The sequence below is a fragment of the Calypte anna genome, chromosome 1 (genome assembly GCF_003957555.1).
Source record: "Calypte anna isolate BGI_N300 chromosome 1, bCalAnn1_v1.p, whole genome shotgun sequence".
In the NCBI taxonomy this organism is placed as follows: domain Eukaryota; kingdom Metazoa; phylum Chordata; class Aves; order Apodiformes; family Trochilidae; genus Calypte; species Calypte anna.
Window position 1 is genome coordinate 62281379 of NC_044244.1, and position 23744 is coordinate 62305122.

Below are 23744 nucleotides of genomic sequence, written 5' to 3' on the forward strand. Positions count from 1 at the left end.
GTATCTGAGCCAAGTGTTAAGATGGTCCAGCTGGTTAATAGCTCATCAAAAATTCAGTTCAGCTAACACTTCAAGTCTGTAATAAGCTGTATGTAATAAGCATAAGCCTTATTGTGAAGTGATATCAGATAGCAAACTTGTCCACTTATCTTTCATGGATCAAAAAGCAATTTTAAAGTGAAAATAGACAAACCCAGCATTTTGATTACAGTGCCTTATGTTTAGTCTCTAGGGATGAATAAACTAAATAAATCTTTTAGCCATCTTTTTTCCAGACTTCTGTGCAAGGAAACAAATACTGCCTAGAGCAACCTTAGAATAGAAATAGTAGCCTAAACAGTTGCTTGCCATTCTTAGACCAGATTCCTGAGGACCTGAGAGATTCCAGAGGAGGCCATGCCTAAGCCGTAGGTTTCATATCAAGCATTTAAAATTTTTCTCTTACTTGTTGTATGGAAAACAAAGAAGAATAAAGAATTGATTAGATAAAGTATCACTGTAGCTCCTAATTTACTTTGAAGCTGCAATGTAGTTTTCATGGCTGTATTCTGAAGAGTGTGGGTTTGGCAAAGGAAATTGTGGGATTAGGCAATGTACTGATTAGTTGTAGTCATTGTTTTCTGCAGAAGTGGATTTGGTTCAGTTCTTCATTTTTGCCTTCTTGCTTTGCCTATGAATGTTTTTGCTGATGTGAGTGGGAGAGGAGTAGTAATACTTGTATTAATATGTATATTCCCACACAATACAGCTTTGAAAAACAAGCCAGTAATCCAGTAGAGATTCACAAGTGGTGCAATCTTGCTGCTGTTTGATTTTCCTGGGAAAAGTGAGGTGTCTTATGGCCAGGTGTGTCATATTCATGCTGCTTAAATTTTAAATGGAAATCAAAAATTGTATGCTGGCTGAATTCTTTGGAAGCCTGTCAACCAGACAGACTATTCTAGCCCATCTTGAGTTGTACAGATTGTCTTCTGTTGTTTAACTTTTCAAGAGGGATTTGGGGGTGTAGTTGGCTGCCCCAGTCTCTAAGCAGCATGCTTGCATCTGTCTCTGGTGAGTGTTTCCTCTAGTATTGCACATGGTATTGAGGTGCAGTAGTGTAGCACTTTAGTCATCTTTGGCATTGCTGAAAACTCCCACAGTACTACTGTGACAAACTGTAAACTTTGTTATTTTACTCATGTTTCCGTGTTTATGCTTACAATTCTACTTCTGCTGTTTCTTCAATGTGAGGAAGCTTGGCAAAATGGCTCTGTGTTTAGCCATGTTAGTAAGCCCATTACTGCAGCAGTGTTCCCAAGTTCCTTTATTAGTGTCTTTGTCCATAGTGCCTGCCTGCTCTACAGCAATCCTCGTATTGGCAATTGACTTATTTTTGTATTTTTTCACGAGTTACGAGGTCCCTGAAACCTGAGGATTTAGCCAGCCTGAGGATTTTTTTTCTAGCTGAAGACCTGGAAGGACTGTCATTGTGATTAGTTGCAAGTCAGTTGTGTTTAATGATGCTAGAACTTGGTGCTTGAAAGCATTAGCTTCAGTTCTCATGTCTTTTCTGTTATCAGCAGACTCTCGCTGAGAATGTGTCTTCAAGCATAGGTAAAGCCTGTGGCATTGCTGCCACCAGGTGTCTTAGATGTTGTTACTATACTGCTGGCATAGGTGCCACTGCACATGTAAAAGTGGGAAGTGACCACCTAAAAGGAGAATCATTATTGGTGGTGTTCTTGCCCCTTCCCCTGTGGTGATGAATTATAACTTCATCAAAACTGAGAAACAGTCACAGGATTAAAAAGGGGAGCAGTGCAGGTATCTTTCAGTCACATACCTAGGCTTTAGTTGCAAATAGTCTGTCTCCCCTCAGTGTTACGACAGAGTCACATTTCTTATCTTTTAAAGTTATCTATTATTTCAAGAGTATATATAATTGACTACTTCAGAGTAATCCTGACTGATGAAGCCTTCTATCTGTTCTCCTTCTGTCTGAGCACTGAGTTTCATTTCCTTCCTTTTCTTTCTCCTGCCGTCAGTTTATTCATGTATCATCTCTGTCAAGTTATGTGGAATTTGTTTGTTTAATTCTAACCTTTGAGCATAAGCAATAAAATTGTATATATTTTTGTATCACTTGTAAAAAGTGGGACAAGAAGCAATTTTATTTTTTTGGTGTGCTTTTTAACAAAATGACTGCATCTTATCAGTTTTGTGCTGTCCTACTATTGTGCATTGGAATAGCAGAAATTAAAATACAGAAGAGAATGTAGATGCAGATGTTTTTTCACAAGGAAACTACAACTAATATGAATAACCTCCCAGCCTTTCACTTAGGTTGACTGTTCTTTTCTGAAACTTAAAGCATTTTGAGTGTCTTGTGTAGGTTGAAGCCTACAGAAAACATTTACCCTTAATCAGAAACTTGAAAGGGTGTAATAGATGACTGTTTTAAGCCTACTCTTTTCTATTGTGTTAAATAGGTATATTGTGTTTTAGCATTATCTTAAGCTTATTTGCATAGTCCCCAGACTGTAGCTTATATAAAATTGATTCTTGTAGAGACTTGTCAGCAATGTGTGTTTTACTTTCAGTAAGTGTTTCATTGTGTTGCGTTCTGCTACCCACCCTCAGGAGCTTTGTCTTCAATCTTCAAACTAAGATGAGGAGGAAAGTGACTGAAAATTTTAGGGCCCCTCACAACAAGACAAACGTTGAGGTGCTGGAGTGTGTCCATAAAAGAGCAGTGAAACTGGTGAAGGGTCTGGAGCACCCGTCCTATGAGTAGCGGTGGATGAAACTGGGGTTCTTCAGTCTGAAGAAAAGGAGGCTGAGGGTAGACTTTATCACTCATTACTGCTACCTGAAAGGAGGCTGTAGCAAGGGGGTGTTGGTCTCTCTTCTTAAGTACCAAACAATAGAACAAGAGGAACCAGCCTCAAATTGTGCCAGGGAAGGTTTAGATTGAATAGTAGGAAAAAAATTTTCACTAAAAGGGTGGTCAAACCTTGGAACAGGCTGCCCAGGGGAGCTTTTGAATTGCCATCCCTGGAGGTGTTTTAAAGCTGTGCAGATGTGGTCTCAGGGACATGTTTTAGTGGTGAATTTGACAGTGCTGGATTAAGGATTGGACTTGATGATCTCGATGGTCTTTTCCAAACAAAGTGACTTTATGATTCTGAGTATCACTTACCAGTATTTGGAGTGCAGGAATATTGAAATTTTCTGGTTCAGTTACTATTTAATCTGCATTGCTTTGGTACTTTGCAGCCTGATGTGGAGAGGAGAGTATGTGTTATATATACTCTTCCATTTTCCTGACTGGTGTGAAGTAGTAAGCAAGCAAACCTTTTATTCTGGAAAGCTTTCTGGAAGTCTTTGCAGAGCTGTTTCTGGGGATATATGAACTGGGAAGGATAGTTAAGGAGTTTCAAGAATGGAAGATACATAGCCTCTGGGAAGCTTAGAGAGGATTTTGGTCGTTGCAGCTTCCTGGCAAGGAAACCTGATTCTCTTTGTTTCTGCCTTTGCAGAGTAACTTTTTGGCTTGGTCTCTCTTTTTTTTGATGTATTTTTAAGCTTATCTTTTGACTAATTAGTGTCACTAATTAATGTGTTTTGTGTAGAAATCATACCTAATTTATTTCAGGAACAAACAGTGCATAGTAAAATAATCTATTTTAATAGATTAATCTATATGTGTGTCAAGTGCAGCCTGAGAGCATTGACAACTATGTTCTGGCAGCTCTTGATCTAGTGACTTCTCATGTACTGCTTTGGTGTATCCTAATCTGACACTCTGTACTCAGTAGCTGCAGTTTTAAAGTATTGCTTTTTCTAACCTCTTTACTGAGCAGTTGGCAGATTTGATTGTTGCTGGTTTTCCCCAGTGTGCTGAGCACCAGCAAATTATCCAGTGCAAATTTTGGAATCAGACCCTCCCATCTTGTGTAGAGTCAGAACAGACTTGACTGAAAGGTTGGACAATGGGAAGGTAGGAGAGCTGTAGCAAGAAGCATGCATGAACTAGGAGCTGTCTGAAGACCAAATGTCTTCCATTAGGTGTGCAGACTGGTTTCCTAACTCTGGTTAGCTAAAGGTTTATGTAACTCTAGAAACGCTGCATTATACAATTTAGCTCTCAGGCAGGGCACTTGAGTGCTCTGAGCTTTTTAGAAACACTGCTGTCATATGAAAAAGCCATTGGATGCATGCTTTTGGAACTGCAGCTATTCAGCTCCATTTAATCACTTTTTCATGTTCAGTGGTTTTTAGAAAGGTATACTGGTGGGAGGATCTGTGCAGATCCTGGATCAATTTTCATGTTGGTTGCTGTGCAGGGATGCATTTTGAACAGTCTTTTCCCCCTCCTGTTTGGTTTTTTTTTTTCCTCTCAACTTAGTTGCTAACACTGGAAAGCTTGAGTGGTTTGTGTTTGACAGAGAAAAGTAGATGCAGTTCTTAGGCACTGAGACTTACATTTCTAAGTACCAACTGTGTAATACTGGATGATTTTTAAGATCAGTGGATTCTTTGTGGATATTTTCTTAATCTAGCTCAGTGGTCGTTGTGCTCATTTTTCCTCTTAACTGCTAGATTTTTTCAGGATGAGAACACTGCAACCCACAAAGCCTGAGTTCCATTAACAGTGCTGAATATCAGTGCAGTCTTGCTAGCTTCTCCTCTGATGACCCCTCATTAACCTTGCAAAGGCTTGCAAAGCCTTTCTCATATGCTGCAGAAATGCACACAGAAGAATATTTGTCCTTCTGTATAGTACTTTTTCCTTTGAATAATAGGCTGGGAGCAGCAGTGTCTTCCCTCAATTTTTCAGACATTTGGAAAGCTTCATAAAATGCTGCTTGGTGTAATCACAGTACAGATAGATAATTTACCTTGGTTGTGATTCAGACTTATCTATAATTCAACAGCACTTTGAAGTCTGTCATGGCTGTGCATTTTCAGATCACACCACTTGAAGAGAGTTCACTGCTCCTAATTTTTCTGGTGTGGTTTCTAGTGCATCTCTTTGAATTAAAGCTACACAGTGTTGCTCTAGTGTGGTTTCAAAAAATGAGAACAGCCACCCTCCCACTGACTGTCTCTGCAGTATAACTGCAGAGATTTTCTGGATCTAGCAGTAGGATATGCAGAAAGATAGTAAAAACTGTCTGTAGTATATAAGGTGTCCAGTCTTTCTCTGTTTCCTCTTTATTCTTTTCCTAATATTGTGGAAGAGGGAACAACTCGTTGTGTAGCAGCTCACAAAACCATCTTTTTTTTTTCTTTCAAAAAGAAAGGGTTTTTTTTTCTTTAAATCCAGTTTAAAGTTGTCCTCTATCACCCTTGATTCTACTTATGTGTAGAAGATGATCATGTGAAGACTTCTGGGTTAGGTTTTTTCTGTTGTGCATAAGGGTTCCCTGGCACTTTGGCTTTGTTAATTGTATTTGATATTAAGAAAAATTAAAATCACCTTTGTGAATGTATAGCATGAGTTAACAGCCCTAGTTACTTCGAAGTGGGGTACTTCTCTTGTTATCCACAGGGTACTTCCTGTACCACGTGTTTGAGAGTGAAGTGCAGTGTGTCTCTCCTGCATAACTGTGTCTATTTAATGCCAGCTGAATTGTCCTAGAATTTAGCTCAGGACATTTGGTGTCAGTAAAAATGGACAGCGGAGGCAAGACCCTTTGTTGATCTCATTCTGAATGAAGAGCAAACTCAACCTGAACAGAACATGATGCTTTGCTAAAGTGTCTGTGCCAAGGCCCACCAACCACTTGTGGTAGTGTGATGTGCTTTGCAGATGGGTGATTTCTTGTCATGATGTTAATAGGACAGACCTAGAAAGACTGTAGAAAGTTAAGAAATTGTACGAGAGTTTACTCAATAGACTCAAGGGCTAGGTGAACAGCCCAGTTGAAACAATTTATGTGCCAAAAAAGTGTTTTCTTTCCTCATTAAAGGTGCTGAATAGATACTAAGCCTTGGCTGAAAGAACTTAAGGAATATAGGCCATTTTTGCTGATAAGCTTTGTTTTTGTAGTTTGGTACAATAGCTTGGGGTGAAAGAGTAAGCCTATACCTGGTTTACTATGAATGACCATGATCCCTGAGTTACATGAAATAAACTAAACACCTGTGATAGCTCTTCTCCTACCAAAAGAAATCAGATTATGAGTACATGGATAAATGGAAACAGCCAAGAAAAAGCTTATTGAATAGTTCTGAGCTGAACAATTGTTTCACTTGCTGCCTGTCTCCGTTCAAGCCTCTGGCACTGCCAAACTGTGGGTCACGAGCTGGAAAGCCTTGCTATTTGTCCTGGCTTGTCAAAACAAGTTAATGTAGGTGGAAAGGCATGAATGAAATGAGTGAAGTGGGCTTGATTTGTCTGTTTCAGTTTGTTCAAAGGGCAGCCCAGTGATTGGGATGTGACACAAGTCCTCTGGGAAGCTATCAGGTTCAGGAAGAACAATGCTGTCTGTTCTATAGCATAGTTAAATCAATTTTAAGACACAAGCTCTCCTATAGTTTGACAGCTTTGTATGTTTTAAAGTGTTTGGGCTGTATCTACTCAGCATATACCGAGATGCAGTAATGCAATTTGCTAACTTGTAGGCTTAGGACTTTGCCTTGTTGGCCTAGGGTTGCTTCGTTGTAGTAAAAAAACCCCAAAAGGCCGAGGAAGGAGAGCATGTGTCCATATAAAATTTTATTAATAGGAATTCCAAAACAAACTGGTCTTTAAAGGATAGGATAGCAAGGTGTGTGTTGTTAACTGCTCTTGAAGTGCTGGTTTCTTTATAAAATTGATGCTTTCCAGGCTTATGGAAAAACACCTGATATGCCATTCTGTTTTGTTTAGTGTCTGACTGTTTGATTTTGAAGTAAAAGGGAAATAAAAGAAAACATTACATTGGTTTAACCAATCTTATACTTTGTCACACTGGATTGTTAAGTTACAAAACCTGTATTTTTGTGCTTCCAGATGAAAACAGTAAATACATGTGGAAACAATCCATCTACATACCTGTTCAGATGGTGGCTTACAGGAAAGAGGATGAAGGGGATAGATCTTCTTTTTTGATTCACCTTTGGAATATTTTAATCAAAGTGCTTATTTTGAATGATAGGTAACAAACTTTTTGCTGCCTCTTTAGAGGTGGTGATAGAGTTGAGGGTCTTGCATTCCTACAGACTCCAGCTCAAAGGCCCCAGGGGAGTACGAGTTTTGCCTCAAGTAGTTGCCTTGTTGAACTGACACATCTTGGCTTTTGAGTTCTTTGGAGCTTATCCCCACTTAAAACTGGGGATTGTTAAACTGTCCCCTTAGCAAATTCTTGAAAAATGCTTTCTAGAATTCTCAAGTGATGATGGCTTCTTTCTGCTGCAGCTCTGCTGTACAATGACATTGTATGTGGATTTTGTGTCATCTACCAAGATGTTCTGATTCCCCCTCCTTTTCTCAAATATTCATATATAACTTTGCTGCTAGCACCATTTCTCAGTCTCACAAATTACAAATGGTGCTCTATTTTCTTGCTTATCTCAATATTTTGTTAGCTGCAGCTGCTTAAACTGCATTTTTGTATGAGGAAAAGCGTAAAGTCACCATAGCCTACACTAGCAGCTCAAAAGACAGCAAAATTTAGTGACTGGGATGAGCTGTATTCTAGTCCATTTCAGTGCAGTCTGAGAGATCTTACTGTCTATGTCTTAAGGTTCTGATGTATGGAATACTCAAGTTTTGAAAGTGTACTTTCATTTTCAAATTGCATGTTAGCTTGTAGGCCAGCTGTTTGTAAGTTGCATTAGAATGTGGTTTGTACCAGGTTAACTAGTCATTGTCAGTACAGATTAATTTTATTGTAGTTGTACTTGAGAACCAATATTTTCCTGAATGCTAGAGCTGAGTGTATTTTTTTCTTTTGAGTGTAATCCCCTTTTCTGTTACCTAACATTAGTGTTCCTTTAGGGAAAGAATATAAATAACTGTTATGGATGAGCATGTGCTTTGTGTATCCAAGGAAATGAGAGTAGATAAATGCAGGATGCATCACTAGTATTATGAAACAAGTGGCCTCTTGTCTTTTAGTTACAGCTCTGTTTAATGTTTTCTGTTGCTGCTGCAGTATGGTACCAAAGGGTGTGATGTTTCCTTGGTTGCAAAAACAGAATTGTCTTCCCTGGGTGAAATCTGTTGGCCTGTATTTGTGTCCAAACTTGTCCCAGATCACTAGGGCACTGTGACTTTCAAAGAAGGATTGAATTACTTAGTATATTGTCACTGTCTTGGTGGGTTGCCTTTTTTTTTTTTTTTAATAGTGCAAGCACTGAGGTGTTGAGTGTCTGTTTTAAACGTCACAGATATGTTTGCAGGAACACGATGCTACCATTGATGTGACCAGAAAGAGAAATGAGTCACAATATGCATGCCTATGAAAAGTCTGTTCATTGATAAGAGTGATTAACACTTGTTAGTTTCTATTTGAGGCTAGTAGTACAGTGGTAAGGAAAGCTGAATAAGACACTTCAGGGAGATCAGGTTTACATAGATTAAGATTACAATTTAATGTCAAGTGTTGTCTAAAACTGGTTCTTAGTGTCTGTGGAAGATAACTTGTTATAATGAACAAAATAAAGGAATTTTACTCCAAATGCATATCTAAAATCTAGGTTTTGGACAAAACCCTAGGTATTCATGTAACATAGCTAAATTTAGAAGTGACAAAGTAGTAATTGTTGCATCTTTGTTTTTGTAATTACCATATACAGTAATAGGATTTACAGCTAGTTTTAAAATGTGGATTATAAGTATCAAATGTAGGGGCTGAAAAGGCAGTTTTATTTTACTGTAAAAATTATTGTGTTGCTTGAAGCATTGAATGCTTCAGAAGCATGTGTGTATGGTCTGTTGACTGTACCTATTGCAGCTCACTGCTTTTCTGTATCACTGCTGTTGGTAGCAGTCAAGATGAACTAATTTTGAACAGAGATTGTGCTTCCTTCTTTATTGTAAGAAAGGATACCTATTACATGTGTCAGTTCAAATGGAACCATTGCTTCCATATTAAAAAAAAACAAACAACCCAACACCTAGTCAGACATGAATACTTAAATATTTGCAGAGTGTTTCTGCAAACGTGTCAGGATCTGTGCAAGAATCTTTATGAATGAGTAAGAAGAGATGGTAGTGCTAAGTTCTGCAGAGTGAAATAGTTGTTGGATTGAATGCTTTTTATGTCCATAGGCTAAATTTGCGAAGCTTAAGAATTTAGCATCTGCCTAAAAACTGTAAAAATATGAGTGTTACTGATGTAGGCACTGATAAGGTACTGATCCCTGAGGTAATTTTGAACTTTTTCTCAAACTTTCACCTGGAAGGCTTTTGTACTTCTGAAAATTGGAGCTCCATCTGAAAGTGAAGTTTATCCATACCCGAAGATATTCTGTGAACTTTTAAGAAATATTTAATAATCTAAGTGAAGGTAGGATGGTTTAGATATTAGTATAGCTGAATGATATTGGGAGAACATATTACCTGTAAATGAAGGAAGAGGAATTACTGTCTGGAGGATTACAGGAGGTTGTGAGCAGTTATAAGTCAACCCAGCATGGTTTTACTGTCTTCTTTTAATGGAGAAGGAAATATATTATCACATGACTTGAAAATTACTACTCAGATGTGACAAAGAGGTTCAGTGATTATTCGTATAAATAATTGATAGAATTTTTTTTCTAAAATTCTGGTCTTCAAGTATATCCTGAAATATTTTTTTAAAAAATATAAACTGCATATGGGTCAAATTTAGATCAGTCAATCAATTTGACTGGTGTGACCAGTGCATTGGTGAGCTGGCAATACTTAATGACACAAGGAGCCTGTTTTCTCTTGAGATGTGCAGCTTATCCTGGTAATATCTCCTCAGAGTTTTGATGATACCTCATAGTCAATTGTTTGTAGATACTATAACAGTATTGTATACGAATGCTTTTTATGATCTGTCTCTGGCCAAAAGATCTCTGTTTCTAATGTTAGTTATGTCTTTTTTTTCCTTGATGCTAGATCATAGGAAGCTTGCTTAATCATGAGATGCTTGTAATCAAAGAAAATGCAGCTCATTTTCCTGTTCTTCTACAGTTACATGTACATATAATATGTACTTACAGAATTTGAGGGGTTTGATGCTCTATCCCTCTGTATGGAGTGTTATTTCAATCTGTTACCAATGGCCTGGATATTGTACACATAGGAATATTGAAGATCATTATGTACAACCTGGGATGCTTGAAAAGGTGCTATTTTGTGTACTCTAGAGCACTTGAATATTTGAGGATATTGTGTCCCCTTTTCACTTCAAATCAAGCAATGACTTAAACTTACTGAAGTATGTATGAGAGGAGGAAATAGGAAGAGGACATAATCTACAGACTCAGTTGTTGCCTCTGAAAGCAATTGGACTGTAAGGAAAAGTAGATGGTAAAAAATGTTGTAATAGAGTGCCTTCTAAATGGAGTATTTAAGGGTAATTGCAAACAAAATGGCATTTTAGACTGCTGGTTCTTTTTTCATTGATTGTACCCAACTGTTCTTCAAGTTGCTGTTTCTCTGAATGAGAAATAAAGCAAAGCTTTCTGATTACCTTCTCTCTTTCATTAGGATCGAAAGCTGTCCAAGTCAGAGCGACAAAGATTTAAAGAGGAAGCTGGGATGCTGAAAGGGCTTCAGCATCCCAATATTGTCAGGTTCTATGATTCCTGGGAGTCTACAGTCAAAGGAAAAAAGTGTATTGTTCTTGTGACGGAACTCATGACATCTGGAACATTGAAAACGTAAGTAAAATAAGGCATGTCAAAACACGTAAGAATCATTAGCATAAAATCAGAGCACTAGCAATGTTCATTTTAGAACAGATGAGAACAGAGCCCTTTTGCTGAGAGCTAAACTTCTGTGGGGAAATTCTTTTTTAAGGGGAGTCTTACTAGTACTGCAGGGTACAGTAAAATATTCTTTAACACACTTGTCACATTTTTTCTTGTGATGTCCTAGTAAGCATATGCAGGAAGCTTCATATTTTAAGAGCTCAGGAAGGCAGCGCTCTATTTTCTCTTCTCAGAATTTGTTTTCCTCTCAAGCTGCCTTCCAAGTAGCATGATAAGAGTTTGTAAAATTCCAAGCATTAATTAATTTACGTCTTTTGGGAAGTTTTGGATCTTACTTATGTACAAAGAATACATAAAAAGAAAAAACCCCTACTGTTTGTTTACCTGAAATTTCATGAAGTAGTATATTAAAAAAACATCTGAAAATACTCAATTGCAACCTGTGAGGTAGTCTTGTGAAACGAGGTCTATTTTTAAGCCAGAGTTAAAAGTAGACACCAGTAAATTAAGCTTCTGCGAGGGCCCTCTTGTGGTACGTAGAGCCATGAGGGCTTAGACTTCAGTCACGCCTTTACCTTGCGCTACAGACACTTGCAGAGCTGTCAGCTTTGTTTACAAACATCCAGTCACCATTAATCTATTGGAAATAAAACTGCCAGCATTGGAAATTCAGACATTTTGGGTTGTTGTCCTAATTCGGTTCCCTTGTAAGTCTCAGAGAGGCATTCTAATCTTAATTGTGGAAGCAGGCTGTAGGAGCTGGAAACAGTTTGCCATGTATTTGATTGAAATAGGCTGTGAATGTCTTGTATTTTTATAATGTGTATTGATAGCCACAAATTTAAAGACATATTTAAAGAAGGAAAAAAAAATGGCTCTTTGGGAGTTTGGACTGCAATTAAAGGAAGTATTTGTTTCTTGAAATAGTACTTGAGGGCTACAGATACCGCAGTATGTTCAGGCAAGACTTTTCTGAGGTTGTTTAGTATTTCAAACAGAAGAATAGATCTGTCACTTCATGTGCTCTTTTCAGAGCAGTAATAAAATATAGGTTTTACAACCTTGTACAGACTCCTTTAAAGTTACCCAGTTTTATGCTAGAATATGTAGTATTAGATTTAACTTTTTTCTCTTCCTCACAGGTTCTATGGTATTAATACTTGAAGTATCTTATATGGTGGCATAAGCAAATTGATAAAGATGATAATTTATCAAGTAGGATGATGGTAGGAAGAAATACCTCAGATTTGCTGACTATAGGATTATTTTGCACTCTGAATATGAGGGTCTTTTTCTTTTATCCAGAACTAATAGGCTCATAAATTGAATATCTTTTAAAGTGTCATTTGCACTATAATTTTGATTTGGTTTCTTCTTGTTCACTTCACTCAAGACTTGACAGGTAAACTATATGGGAAGTTTCAAATGTGTCAAATTTAATATAATTATTGAATGTACCTGTGTCATGTTCCTTACACTGTACATTTGTGTTTGCTTATGATATTTGGCTGACAGTGTTACTTATCTTTTTTTTCAGTATGTTTACATTACTTGCATTTAATAAAAGAGATACATTCTTCATTTTGAGACTTGAGATGTAGACGTTGTCACTTGATGTAAAAAACTCAGAACAGAAGAAAAGTATTGTGATAATTAAGTAAATTTTCCTCTTTTTTCACGTTTACACACACACACACACACAGGCACACATGTAAGTATTGTAAAACATTATGGACTCATTCTTTTCAAATGCTGCCTGGCAAGACCTCTGTATGAAGAATCCTTGAACTTCTGCATACCCATGGAAAACTTTCATAGCTCAGTTGTTGTAGAGAGTTAAAGTGCTTTCTGACATTGTATATTATCATGGAATTAAAGCATTGAGGGTAAAGATGGAGTTTTCTATTTTAAAAGCTTCTGTCTTCATTAATAAATTAAGACTTTGTCTGACCTAGGTCACAGCCACTGGTTTTGTCTGAGGCTGTTGTAGTGTGTGTTCCTGATCAGATTGAAATTTGTGTCCATATGAATGGGCACATAAATGTATAACTAATGACCTCTGCTAACTTATTAGGGTTTCCTGTAGCTCTTTGAGCTGAGATGCTATAGACCAGCAGCTTTCCGGCTTGTAAGAAGCACTAACCTTGAGTCAGCCAAACTCTAGTTGCTGTTTCTCTCTAATTGATTCCAACTACTAAAAAAGCTTCATGTTCTCATCTTTGCTTGTATGCTGGGCAAAGGTCAAATAGCCATCTTTTTCTAAAACTGGCTGCTACCCTGTAAAATAGACAAGAACAACATTGATTAAGCATGAAGAAGATGGTCAGGTGCTGGAGTGCCTGTGCTTATGAGGAGTGTCTCAGGGAACTGAGCTTTTGGTCATCCTGAAGGTGATGTTTTGGGGCACACCTAATAGCTGTCTTTCAAGCATATGAGGGAGTCAGACTTTGCAAAGTGCTACATGGTTGAGAGGATTGGAAACAACAGGCATTAATTGAAACAAAAGAGGTTCAGACTGATATATAGAGCTGTTTCAGTGGTGGTAGTCAGGCAGTGGAAACAGGTTGTCCCAAAACATTGTGCAGGCTCCATCCTTTGAGATAGAAACCTGACTGGATAGAGACAGCACAGAGGAACCACGTCTGATTTCCTGACTGACCCTGCCTTGGGCAGAAACTTAGACTAGAAACCTCCTGTGGTCTCTTCAAGCCTGAGTTGTCCTATGATATTAGGAAGACTGAAAACATGCTGACTAGTAGGGTTGTCTGTATTTTTATGCATTTATATATGCTTCAGTTTTAAAAATGGTTTCTGCCTTAAGTGACATGTGACTTGGTTCATGACAGTGTTATGGAAAAATGACAGCAACACTTCAGGATGTTGGGTGATGGCTGGATTTGGATCCTTTAACAGTGAGGAGCTGGCAGTAAATAGCATATTTGAAACCAAGAATGTAATTAGGGATTCCAGATGCTGAACTGAAGTGCCCCTACCATGTGATCTTTGGAACAGGCTCAAGAGATGAATGAGGACTGTGTCCATAGCAAGAATTCAAGTGGTAGCTGATGTGATCCAGAATGTCCTTCAGTTTCTTTCCTTCCTTGGCTTGGTTTTTACCCTGCCTGTCTTTACATTGTTTTGAAACTTGATTTCCTTCTGGAACTGGGTACCAGTTGCTTTTAGAAATCTGTTTTCACAGAAGGATTGTTGCTAGCTGTTTGATTTTCCTGATGTTTTGAGCTGCAGAAATTAAAGTAAAAGAGATTAATACACTGCATTTTTAGGTTGGTCTTGTTTCAAGTGATTTCATCAAAACTTTCCCTTCCAATTAAACAGATATGCAGAAGAGATGAACACTGCCACAGAATAATTCAACATGACTTGGTTTTAAGATTGTAGTTGGTAGGCTCCATGCTAATCACAGACTTTACTACCAGACCTGTAGCAGTATGAACGTGGTCTTTAACTGAGACTGATTAACACTGGCTGAATAAAAATTAAATCCTTGCTCTACATAGCATGCTAGTTCCTCTCTCTAACTGTATTTCAGCACATGTTATTTCAAAAGGAGGAAAACAAAGTCTTTGGTTCAAATTCTTTTACCCAAAGAATGTGTGAATATACTGCTGGAAATCACTTGAATACTGCCTGAGGTTATTCACCATATGGCATCTCTAATCTGTTGGAGTTAAGGAGTAGAATAAGATCATAGTCTTAGGTTACAAGCACTGAAAAATATTTTTGGTGTGAAATATGACTCTTTTGACATAGGTTTTTAAACATTCTAAAATTGTCAATTTTTAAAGTTATGTCACATTCTGCCTGAAAAGGGATACTAACTTTATGTATGAACTCTTTCATGTCAGTTATTTGGCAGAGACATTTTAAAGGTTTCCTGCCACATCTGTGTCTGTCCATAGTTTTGAAGTAGTGAGTAGTACCGTGTGATTAAACCTTGTCCTGCACCAGGGAATTGATCTCTAAGAATTTTTAATTTTCTTGAATTCAATAAGCAAATCAGAAGTAGGTTTAAAGTGTAACCTGGAAACTTTGACCAGAGAGATTGGACTAATACTGATAACTACAGTGTAGCAACTTGGGAGTTCTCACACAGTTGGCAGCAACTCTGTAGAAGGTTGGTTGTTATTAGTGTTTTGGCTCTAGTGACCCACCTTTCTGCCCTGTTATATTTAATCAAGGAAAGGATTATAACTACTTAGGCAGCTTCAGGAGAGAAGGGAGGAAAAAACCCCTCTTAATAGATGAAGAATTGTTGTAATGCATAAACATATAACTTTTTGACAAGTAAGCACAGTGCCTTAATCTAGCAAGGCAACTGCCTAGTTACTGTAATTATTAGATCTGTAATTACTGTAGATCAAGTATTTCACTTGTGTCTTACAACTTTATAATCGCCTGGCTAGAAGAAGAGGGTATAGGTTTTATCAGGAGGAATCATCTTTAGGTCCCCTGAAGTTTTGAAATGCCCAGGTAGATTTTAAAAGTAGAAGGTGAAGTTGAAATTTGTGCATCTCTTTACTGTCGTTTTACTTCAGAACAGCAAATGATGTAGCATAATCTGCTACTTATTAGCAGAACCTGTTTAACCTACTGCTAATTTTTTTCATTAGGTATTTGAAGAGATTTAAAGTGATGAAAATTAAAGTATTACGAAGCTGGTGCCGTCAGATACTGAAAGGATTACAATTCCTACACACGCGCACTCCTCCCATTATTCATAGAGACTTAAAATGTGACAACATCTTCATTACTGGCCCCACTGGATCAGTCAAGATTGGAGATCTTGGTCTGGCAACCCTGAAACGAGCTTCTTTTGCCAAAAGTGTGATAGGTAAGCCTCTCTTGTTTTGGAGACTGGTGAGCCAGTCTGTCTAGTTGGAAACCTGAGTCTGTTAAGAGCTTTCCTTGAAAATATGTTTTTGAAGGTCCATAATCAAAGCTTTATTTCTTTGATTTTGAGGTCATTCTGTGTTCCTGATGAGATTACATATTAATGTTTTGATTGTGCTTTTATTATTTGTACATTAATAAGTATTTTGCAGATTCATTGCCCTGCCCAACCAACAGTTTAGAGCAACATTGTTGATAAAACCACTCTTGACTATATATAAATTGCAGCTTGAATATGATGCTTCTTCAAGAAATGTACAAATGCATTTTGGTGGCCAGAAAACATTTTGATATTTAGGGTAGCATTAATTTATACAGCCAATTTTTTTTTTATTGTCACAATGGGTTAATATTAAATCTCTTACACTGCATGAATAAACACAAACTAAGGTATAGCAAAGCAAGTCTATATATTATATCACAGACTGTGGTATAATGTCTTACTCAAGCTGTCTGTAGAGTGTGGGTTTATGTAAGTTAGGAGAAAACATTGGGGAAGTATTAATATATTCTGGCTCTGTTCTTGTGTATCCACTGATAACCCTTTCCAGAAATTGGTTTGATGAAACACGGTAGTCTTTCTTGTGAATATTTGTAAGAATTGGTTTTATCAGCTTTGTTTTTATAGTTGGGTGAATAGACTGCAGGGAATGAAGTTGCTCTTGCTCTTGGTATTTAGAGCTTGCTAAAATGCAGTATCACTCAACAGTCCTATACTAGATTCCTAGATGGGATCAATGGTGTATCCTTCTAAATTGTCCTGCAAGCTGTCACTGAAATATTTCCTGCTTAACCAGGTCAAATTATTAATAGTAAAGTATAGTGTCAAAGAAATACTTTTTCTTGAGCATGCCCATCTTAGCCTCAAATTTATCACTGCAAAATTGTTGTTTCCTCTCTAACTATCTGTTAAAGGTTAGCTTTTGAATAAATGACTGCAATAACATTATCTTTTTTCTTTGTTTTGTTTCATGTGGTGAAAATGAGCAATGTGGCTATAGAATTATCTGTAAACTGTTGAATCTGGTGTCTGCAGGAAATAATTCTATGCTTAAATTTACAAAAAGCAAACTTGCAACTCTGGCTTAAAGTAAATCTGATCATACAATGCTGTCCCTGTACTTATGGAGGGGACGCTGTGATGCTTCACTGGGCAATAATTTTCTGCACACTATTTAAATGGGACTTGTTGAATCTCACGCTCTATGCCTGTAACTCAATCTCTCTGTATTTCTGAGTATTTTTGACTGTAGGATGTCCCTCACTAATGCCTGTATCTGCAGTAGGCCTATAAATATACTGCAGGTGGGAAGGTAAGTATATGAAGAAAAGGGCTCTGGTGAGTGGCCTTTGCAGAAAATTATTTTTTATCCTTTTTTTCATAAAGAGTTTTATCTGTAACAACAGAGTTTTTCATTGCAAGGCCTTTTGTGAAACATTCTACGTCAAAAAGTAGATGGAGAGCACCAGGTTAGAGACTAGCTGTGGGCTCTTACCAATACTATTTTTTTTGCAGCAGAGGGTACTCGGGTAATTTTTAAGCAAGGTTTAACATGCCTCCTTTCTTACAGGGAGAGAAGGTAAGTGTCTTAACTCTCCTTAGTATTTGGTTTGCAGCCTATGGCTAGTCTACAGTTTCCCCTCTTCTGATCCCCTCTCCGGCGTTTGACTCCAGCCTGACGCAGTCTGATTTGATACTTATGCTAACTAATGGGTAAAAAGGCATTGCATCAGTCCTTTCACACCATTTTTATTCCATAAAGGCCTTGCAATGGAAGACTCATAAAGTACGTTGATGCAACAGAGTGACTGAGGGTTTCCTCCCTCTTCTTTTTGCCTCCACTTTCTCTTGTCTCACAGGTCTGCCCACCCGCTTCCCCCTGCGGTGAGTAACGCCAGCAGCCTCTGCTCGCTTTGAGACATTTAGAGTCTGAATCGTTCTTTTAATTTAAGGTACCCCAGAGTTCATGGCCCCCGAGATGTATGAGGAGAAATATGATGAATCCGTTGATGTATATGCTTTTGGGATGTGTATGCTAGAGATGGCCACGTCTGAGTATCCTTATTCTGAGTGCCAAAATGCTGCGCAGATCTACCGTCGAGTGACCAGTGTAAGTCCCTCCCCGCTGCTGACTCTAAGCTGCTGCTGCTGCCAACAAAGCAGTGTAGCTGGGTAGCATGGTGCTGTGCAAGTGTGTGTGTGAGAGATGCTGACAAGGTTTTTTGGGGATGTGTGGAAAGGTACAGGGTGATTCAGCTTACCAGTCAGTCGGAAGCCTGTAAAATACATGAATGGAATTAAAATTTTGCAGATGTTCATACTCTTCAGTATATATAAAGGTATTGCATAGGGTTCAAAACTAACATATAACCACAAACAATAAAGCACATTAGAATAATAACTATTTTCTAAGCCTCTCTGGGGCTGGTGGTGGGAGTATGTCAGTCTTGAAGATTAGGTGGTAACTTTTTCTGTGGAATAAAGCTGGAACACAAATTTAGAGCACTTTGGCTTAGCTGCCTGCTAATGTAAATAATAAATTGTTACTTAGAATTATTTTAAGTTAGTAGTTTACTGAATTCCTAATGGCCCTTAGCTAACTTGGTAGGTGGCAAGAAGCTATTCCACCCTGAGAGAGTAGTTTTATAGTAGTGGTGGTGGGAGGTATTGTGAGTGAAACCAACTAGATCAGTGAAAGAAAACAAAGTATCTTACCAAAACGGTTTTAGTGGTACCTTTTACTGTGCTTGTGTATGTGTCTTGGGTAGAGCCAAAGAAGCCTTATTTAAGTATGGGATGGGCACTTTTTCTCAGCATAGATATCTGGTATAACTGCCTTGCCCATTCCTAAAAATGTGCTAGGAACTGGGTTCTGGTGAGAATAATCAATTCTTGAGACAATTTCAGGCTTGGAAATCCCCAGGTCGTAAAGATGTCTCTTTCCTGGTCTGTGAAGTATTTGGCAATTGGAAAGCCTTGTACCTAGAGACTTACCAGAGTTCAACTTACCACTTCTTCATTGTGCTTGATGCTTCTTTCTCTCCATTGTTTCTGGTTGATTGTTGAACTTCCAAGAGGGTAAGGAACACTAGTAATTTTCCAGGCTGTCCAGTACCACCTTCTGACCTACTCTGCTGGTGGTGGTTCACAGGTTGAATTTAATTGTTCATTTTTAATTTTTTTTAATTTTTCCCCCTCTGCTGTTTCCCCCATATGCTGTTCTCATCCTTGAGAGCCCTAAAAAGTATTTTGATACAAAATAGAGGGAGTCTTGTTTTCTTGCAGAAGAAGCAAAGGCTAGGAAGTTAAATAAACTGAAATGTACACTTACCTGCTTCTAGGCAGAGAATGGAAAGGCTGTGTGCATTTATTTCCCTGTAGCTGCAAAACAGTTTTTTAGAGAGGAAAAAAAAAAACCAAAACAAACAAAAAAACCCAGCACCAAAACCCAACCACAATCATGACTTGTATAACTTTCAAGGAAGCCCTTCAGTGAGGAAAACACAATATCATCTGGAAATAAAGCACAAATCTGGCTTAACTGATAGTAAAGAATTTAGCTTTTCTTCTATAGCATGGAGAACAGAATGAAGTTATGAAAGTGAAGTAAAATACTCTTCATATTTTTTACCATTCTGAAGGCCCTGTGAACCAATATGAAAAAAGAGTTTTCTGCCCTTGTTCTTTGTTCCCTGTTAAAGAAATTAAGATTTCCTTTTAACATCTGCAGTGGTGGTAGAGGGGTGAACTGGCTGAAAACATCAACTTAAAAGTCAGTGTGTTAGCTATCTGTGACTATCTGTCACTCCTCCCCTGTCACAGAGGGGAGCCAAAAAACTTCCCATGTTTGGTGGCTAACAGTACTTAACCAACACACTTTCTTTTAATGTGTGTGGGAAGATGACTGTGGTTTGTGGAAGATGCTTAACATTTCTACTGCAACCCCTTAGTTTGCTCTTTTCCTAGGCATATTTAGGAATATTTTGAGGTAGCAGTTTTAGTCCTGTTGAGCCTTAAACGGAAGGATTATTTTGACTAGGTGAATACATAGAGATTAGAGGGAAAGTCAATAGTAATTGTCTGCTATTGACAATCATGAAATATCATGCCATGTGAGAGCTTAACAATGATTGTAACCCCAAAGGCAATATGATGTGCAGGTAATATCTATTTCAATTATTTCCCTCACCCCTGCTGCAGTAGCTATTAGGCTACTGCAGTTGCTCTGTTAGCTTAAATCCTTGCTATTGCTTAGGACAGAAGCCTGTGTCATAATGCCCAGGGTGTCCTCTCAGACTGGAATTTATACTACCAGCTTACATTCTTTACTCCCATTTGGTCTCTCTTCTAGGGTGGCCTTCAACCTCATTGCATTTTGACCATACACCTTTTGTGATAACAATTGCTGTAGCTGATGCCCAGATACCGCAGCCTTGGCTTGGAGCATTTGCCAAAATTGCTCAGAGTGCTCAGTTATGTGTTTAGGGTCTTCTCTCACGGTTGGAAGCAGTTTTCGGATTAAATAGTACAGTTAGGTAAACAAAGATCTGGATATCAGATGAGACATGTTTTTGGATAATAACACTGCTGCATGGGTTTGCTCTTAGCAAGATGCTTTGTCTACATTATCTCATGGGCAGGTTCCTCGTTTTCCTCACACTGGTGCTGGGGTGAAGTTTCTGAATTTTCCCTGGCCCAGGAAACAGAAGTGCAACATAAGTGGTTTTCTGGTTCATTTTGACTAGAAGAGTTCTTTCAGTGTAAGAATCAAAGTAAATGCCTGAATTAAAGGAAAAAGGAAAAAAAGCTGTCAGTACTTTATAGGACTCAAGGTGTTAGGCTGAATGTTTTATACTTCTGGTGAGGAAGTCAGCAGGAGTTTGACACAGCAATTAATCTGTTTGTACTTGCACCCTCTAGCATACACTGTCAAGACCCTTTCAGTACCAATAGCAGTTTCTTTAGAATGGAAAATGAGATCTGCATGTCTTGTCACTCGAGCATAGAAAAGCTTAGGCTTCCTCTTTGAGACAAAATTACAACATTATAGTTTAATGAATAAACCCCCAAAACTGTTTTCTTCATTGAAGTTCTCCTTTCCTCTTCTTTGGAAATTGTTCTAAATAAATTAGTAGTTAATCAAATTTCAACTTCTATTGTTTTTACCTTACTGGGCAGGGGAAGAAAATTAACTCTTCGAGGCTTAAGTAGTATGTCTCCTCTGCTGGGACTGAATGGCTTTACCTTACTGGCTACTTGGCCTCAGTTAAAAAAATATTTAAGTCTTTAACTGAAGGTAAGATGTACTATTAAAGTAGTCTTGCCTTGTCCTACAATTTTTTTTTTCCTCCTCTGTCCTCTTATGCAGACAGAACTGTCTGTGTGTGATGTATTAATAGATGAGGAAATGGGTCTCCTCCCCTCCTTTTTTTTGTGATTTTGCACTTCTGCATCATATCAAAGTAATACAGGCAGTTTCAATACAAAACATAATCAAGGTACTTAATTCTGTTACATACTTACTTGCACAAAAAAAGGAATATAATATCAAAGGAAAATTCAGGAATGTTTCCCTGCCTGACTTCAATTCTCTCTGGAGATTGTTATACCATCTTTGACCTGTTCCGTGCATATTTCAATTAAACAATTTGTCACAGGAGATATTTGAAGTGGGGCTACATCTATATTTAAATCAAAACAGAGGTATTTATAGAACAGACATCTTAAGTATGATTTCTTAATTTAGTCTGTTTGAAAAGCAAGGCAGTGAAGGCGTAACTAACCACAGCAGTCTCAGCTGCTTTGCTTCAGCCTCTGGTGAGACCGGTGTATCCCATGCAGTTGCCTGAAAAAGGTAGCTTTTTTTCCTGCCCATATTGCAGTTGCCATTCACAGGTAAAGTACAGACCTCAGCTACTCCTGTGCTACATTTCCTTCAAGCTTTCTTTTTGCAGCACAGAGATAAATTTTAGGAGTATGTAGATGCACTGATTACTTGATGTGTAATACTTGAATGTCCCAAGTCTTAAATTTACTAGGTAATTGACTAATCCCAGGACTAGTAAAAAGACAACTAATGCATTTATTATGCACGTTTGTCTCATTCTTTGTCTCACTAACATAAAATACAAACATGTTCATTGCAGAAAAGTAAGATCTCCTTCAGTTTCAAATGGTAGTAAACAGCTGAGTAAAAGTAGAAAACACCCTTTTTTCTTCCATTGCCTTCAATTATATAAACTTACCATTTAAGTTCTCCTGATGGACTTGTACTCTATACTTTTAATCCACGCTTACTTTGACAAAGTGAAATTTTGCACTTACCCTTGCTTTCAACAAAGTCCATTCTCTTCTCTGCAAACAAATGTCTGCTTTCTGAGCTGGCCTTAAGATGAGAAGGAGGTGAGGGGGGGAGGAGGAAGGGGGAGAAAAGCATTTTGACTTTAAAAGTTGTTCTGTACTGAAATGTTCCACAGTTTTGGCACAACATTTTTCTTCTCTGTTCTATGGTGCTTTAAAAAAGGCCCAAGGGAACAAGGTATATAATGAGTAACCTGACTAGGCAGTATCTTAACTGGTTTAAAAGCCTTAATTTCCCTAACTGGTGAGAACTGAAGCTCACTGGTTAGAGTGAAGGTCATTCTCTTGTCTGGAAACCAGGCATTTACAAAGCACTGCAGTTTGTTGAATTGATGCAAAATTAATCTTTTCCCTAGTGTCTCAAAAGTTGAGCATCATAATTATCTAGACTTGTAAGCAACTTCATTTTAACCACATGTAATGGGCAAAGTATCCCACCTCTTTTCCTTCTCCCTGAGGGGTCCTAGGCAGCAAATACAAATGCTTAACCTTCAAGAGTTATAATTAATTCTACTTGCAAGTACTTAATGCATGTTGATGAATTTCCTCTTTTGCTTTCTGGAAGCAATAAGCAACTTTTTAGAGGCATATATTCTGTTTCTTTACCTTGAATAACTTGGCTTCTTGGCCTGACTTGGATACAGTAACTCTCTTTCTAACAAGCTTTGTAGAGGAAAAAGTGCTGGAAATAAATTAATAGAAAAATAGGGAGAGGTAACCCTTGCTCAAACAGAGCAAGCAGTCTTTTGTTAAAGAAGGTGCTGTAAGACCATGAGCCTTCAACCAAGCACAATCACCAGAATAATTCTAAGAAAGGGAGTACTCTTGTATTTATTGGAAGAAGAAACTTCAAGCACTTAAGTATCAAATGGAAAAAAAAATTATGCATCAGATACAATTCCTGCATGGCACTGAATGGACTAAGGAGTGCTTACGTGCCTTTCTACCACTTGCCTATTTTAGCTGTTAAGCTCAGTTGCAAGCATTTTTCTGGAACAATTTTAAGAGTGAAGAATCTTCCTGGGTTCAGTCACTGACTCATAATTTCAGACACACATAGCCTTAAAAATGGAAGATGGGAACTCAGGGCTTTGAAGCATTAATATATCAAAAAGCTTTGCATATTAGATTAGAAATGCTCTTTAAGAAATTGCAATTATCTAAGTGACAGGGATCATGTTGAACACTAAGATATAACATGGTATATGGTTTGCACAGGTAGGGCATATGACACCTGAAGTTGGAAGGAAACAAGACTCATTCAACTGAATTCCTATCTAAAAGTAACTCACTTTTATGAATTGATCATGGAGGGATTTGTACCGTCCATCATCAAAAGCTTGTAGATTACAGCTGGAAATATTTTGTCAATGTTTGTGTTTTACAGCAAACTTGGTTTGAAGCAAAAGTAGGTATTTCTTATTTACATAGTTCACTGCATAGTTCCAAATGTTTTTTAGAAACCTAAATAAGTTATTAGAATATTAAATAAGCCACCTATGTTTAAAAACTTAAGTTCATTATATGCTAAGGATAAGGCCTCTTAAAACTATGATACTAATATTTAATATTCTGTCACATACTGTCGTCTACT

At 37.8% G+C, this 23744-nt stretch overlaps 1 protein-coding gene across 10 annotated transcripts in view; it reads left to right on the plus strand.

The window, feature by feature from the left end:
• WNK1 (WNK lysine deficient protein kinase 1) overlaps positions 1-23744 on the plus strand; it is a 100469-nt gene that overhangs the window by 21983 nt on the left and 54742 nt on the right. For all 10 annotated transcript variants that reach the window (XM_030462267.1, XM_030462214.1, XM_030462189.1 and 7 more), the window contains exons 2-4: positions 10655-10827; positions 15510-15730; positions 17743-17900. In XM_030462267.1, the coding sequence (XP_030318127.1) occupies positions 10655-10827; positions 15510-15730; positions 17743-17900 (552 nt within the window). The remainder of the gene's footprint in view (positions 1-10654; positions 10828-15509; positions 15731-17742; positions 17901-23744) is intronic.